This window comes from Parasteatoda tepidariorum, chromosome 1 (genome assembly GCF_043381705.1).
Source record: "Parasteatoda tepidariorum isolate YZ-2023 chromosome 1, CAS_Ptep_4.0, whole genome shotgun sequence".
NCBI lineage: Eukaryota > Metazoa > Arthropoda > Arachnida > Araneae > Theridiidae > Parasteatoda > Parasteatoda tepidariorum.
In genome coordinates, this window is record NC_092204.1 from 54,055,606 (window position 1) to 54,067,714 (window position 12,109).

Consider the following 12,109-nt stretch of genomic DNA (forward strand, 5'->3'; position numbering starts at 1 on the left):
TGATTGTTACAGGAAGAAGAAAAAAATACAATAGTAAAAATAATACACAATTGAATATTTTTAATTAGCATAGAGTGCTTTAAAAAAATTTCATTTTCTGAAAAAGCGAATTAAATTAACTTTTAAAAAAAATTATTTCCTTTGGAATCATTTCATCATTCTCAATCGTAAGCCAAAAACGAGGTTTGGATTCACGCTCTAAACGTTACTAGTGCATAGTAAAATTTCTGATTCCAATGAAATTCCCCTTTTACCCCATATTTTCCTTTTATGTATGGAAATTTAGGATTTTATTTTCTCTTAAAAACATTCTCTGGGATATGAATTGGTATTCACTGTAATGTCGTTCATTCTCATTTTTTATTTTTTTTTACTTTTATAATTTGTTTTTTCCTTACCGGAAAAGTATTTAACCGACGTTCTATAGAAGAAATAAAGTCATGTTTCTCCTAAAAGAGAAAAAAATAAATATATAAAATAAAGCGATATTTAAATTTCTCCAAATAGTTTTTGCGTGAATATTATTGATATAAATCAAAACAATAAAATTGAGTTTTTTTTTTTCATTGCGTTTGTCTTATACGTTTACGTTTCTCTCTATATTAAAGAAAAATTTCCTGTCGCCATCACCATTGTTTCAGGGAAATTTCACCGAGACTACTTTTCGCTGACATAACTCTAAAATTGGAGATTAGACAATGTGAAATTTTGCACATTTCACATTCACTAAAGAAATGTTTTAAGAACATTCAGATATCATGATGTTATTGATGCAATTAGAATTTTTGGTGTTATTTTACATCAATTTTAAATAATTTATTTTTTCTGCTATGTTTAATTTAGTTTAGCTAAACTGCTGGCAAGAGAATAATGATATTTTAGAGGCTATATGTACTTTGATGTCTGTAAATGGGTAACTCGTCTCACATTGTTTCAATTTCGAGTTAGATTTGGAGTACCTAATTAAATAGTTTATACTATCGGTTTATCGGTGTAAAAGAAAAATTAATCACAGTAAAGGTATAGTTTTTTCTTCTTTTTTTTGCAGCCACGTACTCTACTGACGTATGATAAAATTTCGAATTCGAATTTGTTTTGGAATTTAAAAATGAAAGGACAACGAAAATTTTTTATTTTTTCCACATCTTTCGGGTTGATCCATAGCCAAATATTCTCCTTTATTTTATAATAGGATAATTTTAATTAAATGGTCTTGTTAATATTTACATGAATTAATATAGAGAGTTCTCTTTTTTCCACGCCCTGCAGCGCTTTCTTTTCCCTTTCCGGTGACGTCAAACAATCAATTTCTTTACCTCCTTCCGCTGTTTTTTATCATGTCTCAGCTATTTTTCCATTTAAATCTTTACAATTCAAACTTTTAAAAAATTTTTTATTTAAAATTTCAACTTCTTTCGGGCTGAATTTGATGAATTAAAAATATTTACCAACGGGTACAAACAATAGCTAGCAAGGGGCAGGAGGTATAATCTTTAATTGTAGTTTAAATAAGAGAATATTAGTTTTTGAGTTATTTTAAGTCAAACTTGATGATTCTTTATTGCCCTGAATTGAGTGTAGAGAAAACTATTAGCAGGAGAATTAAGATTTTTTCCCTCTGTAGTTACAACGTCTGAGGATGGACAAAGCGTCTTACTTTGTCTAATTTATTTCGAGTAATTTAATTACAAAATTGCGTTTTCCAAAGAACAAATATGATTTGTTTGCCACCCGAGGGGTAATTTCACTCATAGATGGATGAGCTGGACATCTATGACAGATGAAAAAAGCAAGCGAAGCGATCTGTAAAGTACCGAACAAGCAGTTCCGTTGATTGGAGAACGGTAATAACCCGAAGGCATAGGTTTTAATATAATTAAACTATAAAAGTCATTAAGTCATAAAAAACTATAGAATAGTAAACGAGACTTAGGAGTAAAGAATTAGAGAAGGGAATGAAAAGGAACTTGGTCAGCAGTTTTGTTGGTTGGCTGGCGAAAGCGAACAGAAGACGGAGCCTCCTAGTGTCGATCTGAAACAAAATAATATTTAAAAAAATTAACATAAATACAAAACAAATAAAAGTTCAATAATTTAAATGAAAACTTAGATCGAAAAATAGTAGGGGGGAAATGGAGGTTCTGTCGCAGCAGGAGGTGTACAACTCAATATTTCAGATTCGGCTACTGTCGCAGCAGCAGAAATACAACTCAACAATCTATGACGACAGGGATTTTTTTCTGAGATCCCTACTTTAGATAAGGTTTTATCAGATGGTTTATTTTTTATCTCTTCTTTAGAAAGGGAAAGAATTATTTTTATTTTCGGGACTTAGAAATAATTCTTTCCCTTTCTAAAGAAGAGATAAAAATAAACCATCTGATAAAACCTTATCTAAAATAGGGATCTCACAATCTCAGAAAAACTCCTGTCGTCATAGATTGTTGAGTTGTATTTCTCCTTCTGCGGCAGTAGCCGAATCTGAAATGTTGAGTTGTACACCTCCTGCTGCGGCAGAACCCCCATTTTTCCCCTACTAAAAATTTTGAGACAAATTTTTTCTTACTAGGGAAAACTAGTCAGACCTTTTTATTTGAATTAAGTTAGTTAGTTTACCTGAAGTTTAAATTATACAGATTTACTGTACATTGACAGTTGTGGAGAATTTTTCGATTTCATGATGAGCGACAGGATCAATAAACATGAAATTTAACACATGTATAGCAGTGCATAGCACTCATCGAAACGGGATATTGGAACCGATTCATTGGAAAGTAAAAACAGAACACATATGTGCATGTGGGCGTGTACAATACATGGGGGAAAATATGGGTATGGTCCTTCCTCCTGCTTATTTTCAGTGATATACCTGTCAATATCGAGATTTTATGCAGAAAATCGACAGTTTAGGTGTTCTGTGGCAATTGATCATTCCTGACCGCTGCGAACAGAATTTATTGCTATATGATCGATAAAGTGGATTTACCGTCAATAAGAATCTAATTATTTTAAGATTTACTAGAACACTCAAAATCTGAATTAAAGTTCTCTGTACTGGGCGACAATACAACAGTGAATTATATTCAGACCATTACAAGAAGAATTTATTCCGATATTATAGTTAAAAGATATTTATTGTCAATAAAATTTCCGCAAACTTTGAGACTAGCGTAAAGCACTAAAATTTTATCTTAAGCTCTGTGCTAAATGACATCACAAGTCAGATCGCTGCATCTTATTATCGCCAAGGAAAATGTATCAATTTACAATTTTTGCTCTAACAAGCCAATTTGATCAAATTTCAACTGGAGTTCTGTGTCTGATTTCAGTACAAGTTTAAAACGCTTCCCGATTGCTAAAAATGGAAGTTATTGTTATATTATTTCTAATTTAAATTTTCGACCATTGTCTGATTAGCTAAAAAGGCACGAATTATAAGTGCATCTCTGTATTGTTGGAAATGCAAGTTTCTATCATTTTCTGACTGCTAGAGTCAGATTTTATAGTCATATTATCTCCAAACAGAAATTTTTGTTAATGTAAATTTTAAACGCTTTTCGACCAGTGACACTTTTCTATATCTGTTAATAAGTTTTAATGGTTACCTGAGTGGTGTGCATAGAGATTAGCGGAAGGGGCAAAAATCCCAGGCATACAGAAAAGGGGGACGAATCCAGTTGACGACTAACGGCACTAAAACTTCAGTCCATTAGATTTACTCTTATTATGAAATTCAACATTTCAACTTTTGTGAAGGAAAAAATATGATTTCAAATAAAATTACCATTTTAAATTTTAATGAAGTTATACGTCATTAAAATTTAAATATTTTTACATTCTGCAATTTCAAAATATTTTGTTGGAAATAATAAGTTTTTTACCATATAATAATTTAAGCATACATTTACGTAAAAAAGTATTGAGAAAATAATGATTAAAAAATGAATATATGTATACCATTTCTTTTTTTTTAAGAGTTAAATAGGATACCTGCAAGTGACGTAGTGTGGGTATCTCGATCCTGATTGGTTGCTGAAATGTAGCATTTGTTTACGTAAGCAACTGTTCTTTCTATTCTATTTCGAGAAAGCCAAGCTCGCAAGCATCAATTCTCCATAGTGACACGTTCTATATTCTTTCCCAAAGATTTCTATTCTTTCACTATATATTTCATATTTAACACAAAGACAGGCACAAAGCCATGAGATATTAAACTAATTATGCATTGCTAGGTACACAAAACAATAATATATCACGGTTAGAATAAAATACATGAACAAATAATAAATTTTAGTTAAGTAAAAAACGTAGAAGCGGAAGAGTTATATTTCAACAAATTCGATAAGCAATACGGCGCTGTATTTAATTAACTTTACGTTAATTAAATTAACTTTAATTTTGTAATTAACTTTACGTTAATTAACATTCTAACTTACGTGGAGAAACTTAGCTCAACTTTAACATGCCATTTTGCTTATAGACGATCAGCTGGCGCTGACATTATTGTAGTTCATTTACGTCGCACTAGAGCTGTACAATGGGCTATTGGCGACGGTCTGGGAAACATCCCTGGGGATGATCCGAAGACATGCCATCACAATTTTGATCCTCTGCAGAGGGGCTGACATTATTGATCACATGTGTGAGTATACGTGATCTTCTTCAAATGTAAATACGCAATTGACTTTTTTTTGTGCCCCTTCCTTGATTACATTATTATTATTCTATTTTCAAAATTGAGTTATCAAATTGAAAAGTTTGCCTTGAGCATCCACACACGTTTACACACCACTGTTTCCTGACAACAAGAAACATATTTATCGCCAGAATTCATTATCAATCAATCATAAGCCGGACTATCTAAAAAGCTGAAATTGTAACTGCTTCTCCGCGTTTAACTTACCAATGCATGTATCAATTCTTTCCTGACGAACACAAGCAGAATTTATCGTAATCGCCATCAGGAATTCCTCGCCAATCAAAATGTTGATCCCTTTCTAACTAGCTGAAATGCAGCAATTTTAATTTAATTGGATTTCATTACAGAATTTTCTATCTTTTTCAAACCGCTAGAGCAGATTTTATCGCAAAAGCAATATTGCAATGTAAATTTAAGTTGTGAAAAGTTGAACGTTTGCATTGTTAATTACGCGAGAATTAGTTATAAAAAATGGGACAAAATACACAGGCAATATGTGAAAAAATATGTATTTTTTGAAAAAAAATATTAAAAGTGTTAAATGTTATAAATAAATTAATAATAGTTCAAAAAATTCTAATATTAAATTAATCATTTGCATTCAGAGTACTTTAAAAAGCTATTAAAATGAATGTAAACACTATATAACTGAAAATACACTACGCATCATTTTTCTAGTTATAAAATTTTTAAAAGATATAAAAATTTCATATTTCACATTGGTAGCTTGATGTCCTGTGAAAAGGCTAAGGATCAAAACATGTTTTCCGTCACACAGAGATAAAAAAAATTAAAAAAAAAAAAAAAAACCCTGCAAAATAGGGAATTTCTAAATTATATAATCCCTGTTTGATAACCTTCTTTTATGAATGGTTTTATCTCTTATGAAAAGAAAAATGTAATTTTTTCTTTTCATAAGAGATAAAAAAAAAATTCATAATCACCCTGGGAACGTTAAATAAAGGGAATTATATCGAAAAAAAAGAAGAGTGAAAAATGCACTCGTAGAAAATAAGGAGAAATTGCAGTTTTAGTAGCAAGGGTATGAAAAGTCTGTTTTCTCTNAAAAAAAAAAAAAAAAAAAAAAAAAAAAAAAAAAAAAAAAACAAGTATTCAACAGTGAAAAACCTTCAATAACTTTTGCTATTTAAAAATACCAAATGATTTTATTAAATTCTTGAATAAATTCCTCATTAAACACATTTAAAAAAAATTTTTCATTTGATGTTTTTTTAAAAATTATGATGGATAACATAATTTAAAATTTCTTTACAAAGAAGCATTATTTTATTTCAAACATTTAATCATTTTTATTACTTCTTAAATTATTTAATACATTGTCGACCAGTGACAAGTCAATTCACCATTATATTTGCATTATCTATTTTAATTTATGAAACACAGGCTAATATTGATTATTCTAAAGTTTAGTTCCATTTAATGGAGAATAAATAAAATTTATTGGAGTTTGTATAGAATGTTTTACTTTACTTAATAACAAACAGCCATGACACGACATAGTTTAAGAGTAAAATTGCAGGTCAATTGAGTGTTAACATTTCACATAATATCTGAATTTTTTTTCAATTTCTTTTCATGATTCTCTAAATAAAATAAATTGCTTGTGACAACAAAATGATTTCAAACCATGCCTAATTATATAAAAAATTGTTTAATGCATGCATTTAAATAAAATATATAATTTTGAATCCTTCAGAAATGTAAATTTTTTTTCCAGAATTTAAAATTACATATACCTTTATACACAATAAAAAATTAATAACTAGATCATATTTTTATCAGCTATGTTTAAAACATAATTAATACTTAAGTTCAAAAGAATTTTTCCTTTTTCTTAGGAATTTTCTAGCAAGTGCAAATAGTTCATGTCTATTATCTCTTCTGATAAGAAAGACTTTGGAAATTCCCACATGTGATCAATTTAATTTAGACTGGGTACACAGACTTTCTAATTTAACAACTGTAATAAAATGATGACATGATGCTTATTAAATTATTATTTTAAGAGTAAACTGGTAACTTAACAACCAATTATTTTTTTTTTAAATTTCAGGAAGCAAAAGGCATACAATCTGAGCTAAGTAAAGTGTTATCAATTCGAAAATTAAGGAGCTGTTTTTAAGTAACTAATATTAAAGGCATGAGTAAGACTAGTTCATAAGGGAAAGAAGAATTGAGTTTGATCTTATTTGATAAATTTATTCTCACCCTTATACATGGGTGGTATTATTCTAAAAAAAAAAGGGGGGAAAGGGTAATTTTTTTGTTACCAACTTACAAATAGTACCTTAGTATACTTTTTTACAAATAATACGGTAGCTTTATAATGAAATGTACATAAAATTAACATGCATAATAAATAAGACAAAATACACAAAGAAATTCACTGATAATAGAAATTTAAATTTTATTTGATGAGTCTATTTGTAGAATATTTCATAATAAAAATCTAATAGGATTTTTTGTGTGAGTTCTATTGAATTTTATTACATAATAAGCCTAAAAGAATTAAAATGTGTATGTTCAAAAGTTTTTTTAACAAACAAATACAATTGTATTTTATTATATAAGTCCAGTTATACAGATATTTCATAGTATAAATCCAAAAGTCATTTTGTAAATGAACAGCTATTTTCAATTTGTTCCAGAAGGCCTGAAAAAAATTATCTTATTACAAAATGTTTCAAATGCATTTTCTTAACAAGCTACAAAGATTTTAAGAAGACGAATACTAAGTTTGATCTTCCAATAAGAATATAACAAAAAGTTAACATTATAGAAGCAACACTTAGTTTAAATTTTTATGAATACTTCTTTTTTAAAATGACAAAAAAGTTCATAAAATTTCCACTCCTTCAACTATAGGAAATTGATGGAAGCTGCAAAAGATTAGGTTATCTTCTTTTCCGAAAAACAATTAAAAAGAATAAACATTAATTAAGTTATCCAAAATAAATCAGACAGATAGGATTTTCCATTATTACTCAATTAGCATATGACTTTTAAACAAGAATAATTCAAAATCCTTATTATTCATGCATACTATCCAGTTGCATTATACAATATTACGATACTATGTCCTATTAATACACATAGAAATCAATTTCTCAAGTTATCTTTATTTTTAAAAAAAAAGACAAATTTCTCCATAAAATAATAATTGCAGTTTAAAAAAAAATTAAAATATTACAGTAAAAACCTTTTTATAAAGTTACACCAGGCACCAGAAATATCTTTTAAAACAAAATAATTAAAAAGGGCCTTAAATTATTAACAAAAATTAAATGATTTATGTTATTAAATGTTATTCATTATTATGTTACTAAATGTTATTATTATGTTACTAATGTTATTATTATGTTATTAAATGTTTACTAAAAAATGTATTAAAAATGTATTTATTTTTGCAAATTATATTTGTTTGGCATTTTCTTTAAATTGTGGTTGCAGTTATAATTTTATGAAAGTAATCCCATTAAATGTAGCAAATTATATTCACATTAAAATATGCATTATTTTAAAATAAATATGCTTATTATAGGTAGGTTTATTAATACGTAATATCTAAAAGCAAGGTAATTTTTGTTTGTTTACCATCGTTTAATCATAATTATTTAATAAGGTTACATACTAAATGTAGGCATGCTTAAAATAATTTTTTTATGTATTTTTAAAAAAGTACTTATTTATCTATAATTGTTAGTGTGTTACAATGGAATTGAATAATAGAACGTTGTATCATGATTTAGTGGACATTATATTGTTTTTTAAAATAAAAAAAGAGAAAAAAAAACAATTTTAATGTATGAATTAATGACATACTTGGCCCACTCAACACTTAGAATAAGATTATCATATCCAAAGCCATCAACACTTTGAATTGCTCTAGCGGCATCTTCTCGCCGATGGTAGCTGATGAATGCAAATCCCTGCAAAATAGTGTAAATCAATTTTTAAAATAGAAATTTTAAAAGAAGAAAAAAAAGTTTACAAAACATTAAAAGTGAAAAACAATATCAGATATGTAAATACACATATTAATAATACTTCTCATTGTAATAAATGATTTCAGTCTGTTCTTCACCAAGTGGTTCTATGGGAAAAAAGTCCAGAGTCACCATTGCCAAGAAATTGTTTTCCATCCATACTTTTGTGTAAGAAAGAGCTAACAAAGTATTTTGCAGAGAAATGCAGCCTATCTACAGTTCTATTGGATTTTACAAGACAGTTAATCACTATCTATAAATTTAGATTCTATTATCATTTTTCTTATCTTAATGTACTCCTTGGTGGATCAGTGGACTTTTTAAAAGTTAAGCGGGAAAGTTATCATATATACCGACAATAAAGTCGGGCATGTGTTGATCGTTAAATAATGATGCACTGTAAACAATGAGATAAATATGAATAACCCTAGATTAATCTACCCCTTTCAAAACCTATTCTCAATAATGTAACACAATAAATTTTACATTTTCTTAATACATTTAGTTTTTTTTAGTTACAATACTATAAATATCATCCAGAAAAAAAATTATGATAACTAATTAAGTTATACTAATTTATACAAGAGTATTTCAAAAATTACTCTGGAAGCTGTTAAAGTACTATGAAATTAATATAAAAACAGTACACAAGTTATTAATGCCTATTAACAATATTTTTAATTGCTATTAAGTGGATTATGAAGAGAGCATCAGAGAATAAAAGGGGTATAAGATGTAACCTTGCTGTATCTTTCCGACTATGACTTTCCAGGCGACTTATGTTTACTGAACAACACCTTTCAGAACATGCAAACTAACACAAATATTTTAAACGTAGAAGTAAAGAAAATGAAATTTAACTGAAATTTTGAAAATAAAACTGAAATTTTGAAAGTTAACTACTACCCTACACAATTAGAAAATAAACTAGAAGAGGTAAACAGTTTAACGTATCTTGGAAGTATAATAAACAAAAGAGAAACTGATGAAGATATACTAAATAAATTAAACAAAGCTTGAAACAGTTATGCAATTTTCAATAAATTCTGGAAAAACAAAAACATAACAAATTCAATAAAAATTAGAATTTTCAATACTAATGTTAAATCTGTCCGGTAATAAATATTGCAAATAAAAACTAATATTTATAAACAACAGTATAAGTAGAATCTTGCATAACAAGGTGGCTTCATAAAATTTGTAATGAAGAAATCCTTAGAAAATAAAACAGAAACCAATTGAAGTGAAAATTAAAAAATGTAAATGGTTTGGTCATGTTCTACATAAACTTGAAAAATTTAAAGTAAAACAAGTTTTTGATTGGAACCCTCTGGGCAATTGAAAAAGAGGAAGACCTAAAAATGCTTGGCACAGGGCGATTGTAGGCAAATTGAAAACAATAGGAAAAACATGGAGAGAGACAAAATATCAAGTAAAAGGTAGAGAGAGATGATTGAAGCTCCATGCTTCAGAGTGAAGAGGAATATGTATAATAAATTATAAAAAAACGAAAAATTATAAAATATATCAAAAATTATAAAAAAACGAAAACTTTTAAAAAATAGGCCATAAAACTACAAAGCAAGAAAGTCCAGAACATCATCTTTGTTGGATTAAATAGAGTTAGAACTGTCACCATATAGCCATATGACCCAAAGATAGCCAAAAACCCGGGTTTTTGTAGAAGAACCTGGGTTTTTCTGGGTTCTATTCGGCTTTTCGTGTTTTTAGGGGGGGTTTTCAGAAGAGAGGGCAGGGATAAGTACCTTATTTTAATATTAATAATTAAGTTTAATTTTATAAATTGATTTCATATAGATAATTAATACAAATAAATTGATGTGAAAGTCTGAAAAAATTTTCTTCTGATATCACGATACAAAATGTTATATGTACTCACATACATCACACATTTGAAACTTATTTTAACACAGGTTAGCTTTTTATTTATATTTTAATCTTAAAAAATGTTTGAGGAAGATTTTTTATTTGCATAGAAATCGAATCAATGGCCATACAGTCAAATCTAGCCGGCAAGGTGACTCTTCAGTCTCCAACACAATTAGTTTCTTCACTGTAGGTTAATTTTTTTTAGGCTAGACTACATATATATTTCAATAGAATAGCTCTTTAATATAACAGAGGATGAAAAAAGAAATCAATCTTAGAAAAAACGAGTAAAACCCACTTTGGGGTGGGTTTTACCGGGTTTTTCAGAGTGGGTTTTACCCAGTAAAACCCGGGCGGTTTTTATTGGGCAGGTGGATTTTTTGCAACCCTGGCCATATGGATTCCAGCAATGCAATCAACTCATCTGCTAAATCCAACAATAAATAGTCCCCCACCCATCAAAAGAATTTGAAATTCCACGTTTATTAAGATTTTACAATAAAACAGCACTTTTCTGAGTTAGTTTTACTGCAGTTGACATACCAGAAATTTGTCATTACATAATAAAAATAGGGGTCAACTTACATAAGAGGTCAACTAATACACTGGGATATATGGTATTAATTCTCATCTGTTAATTTTCCTAAAATTAAGTTAAATTTGAATAAGTTATAACAATTGAATTAAGAGATTCCCACGGTTAAGCATTTGCCATATTGACTCCTTCTTGCCATAATAATGAGTTAATATGCAATCAGTCAGGGAAATTTTACTTTTTCAAACAGTAAACTAACCCCAGTTATAAAAATAATCTCTACTAAGAACATCAGAAAAATTCAGAAGAGATATAGAGTATACTATTTTCATTTAAGTTAAAATGAAAATGACTTTACAGGGTTCCCACTCTTTTATCAAAGCAAAAATTAAGCACTTTTAAGGACTTTTATCAAAAAAATTAAGGACTTTTTTTCCAGAAATTAAGGACCTTAAAAATTGCATAATGATCAATAATTTATCATCAAATAAAACATTATAGATTAATAATAATAGATTAAAAAATGGAATAGCTTTTCTTCAACTCAGTCATCCTTTAAAAATAACTAAATAAAGAAATGTTTAATACAAATAATCTGTGTTTAATTAAAATTAAATTGCATTTAATCACCTCACGCAAGCTTTTAAGAATATAAAGAAAAACTCAAAGAATACAGATTAAACAAGATTTTCTATTTTAAAAATAGAAAAAAACTAAGTAAACAGATAGAAATATATAAATTAAGATGGTAAATTCATTAAATTAATAAAAATATTATTTTGAGTGACTAATACTAAACCAAGGCAAAAATAAACTAACAAATATAACTTTATTGAGGTTAAGACAATTATTTTAAACTAAGTAAAACCTAATTATAATAAGCTAAAGATTTATTAAAATCACAAAATATAAAAAATTTAATGATTAAAATCAGAATATATTTAGTACCTAACAATCAGGAAAAAAGAAATAAATAAA

General features: G+C 27.9%; 1 protein-coding gene across 1 annotated transcript in view; it reads right to left on the minus strand.

Annotated features, from left to right (window-relative positions):
• Positions 1-7,110: 7,110 nt before the first annotated feature.
• The window catches only part of LOC107438017 (eukaryotic translation initiation factor 3 subunit G), a 19,576-nt gene continuing 14,577 nt past the window's right edge, over positions 7,111-12,109 (minus strand). The window contains exons 9-10 of the mRNA XM_016050175.3: positions 8,543-8,649; positions 7,111-7,373 (exon numbers count right to left, since the gene is read on the minus strand). Coding sequence (XP_015905661.1) covers positions 7,355-7,373; positions 8,543-8,649 — 126 coding nt within the window. The 3' untranslated portion in view covers positions 7,111-7,354. The remainder of the gene's footprint in view (positions 7,374-8,542; positions 8,650-12,109) is intronic.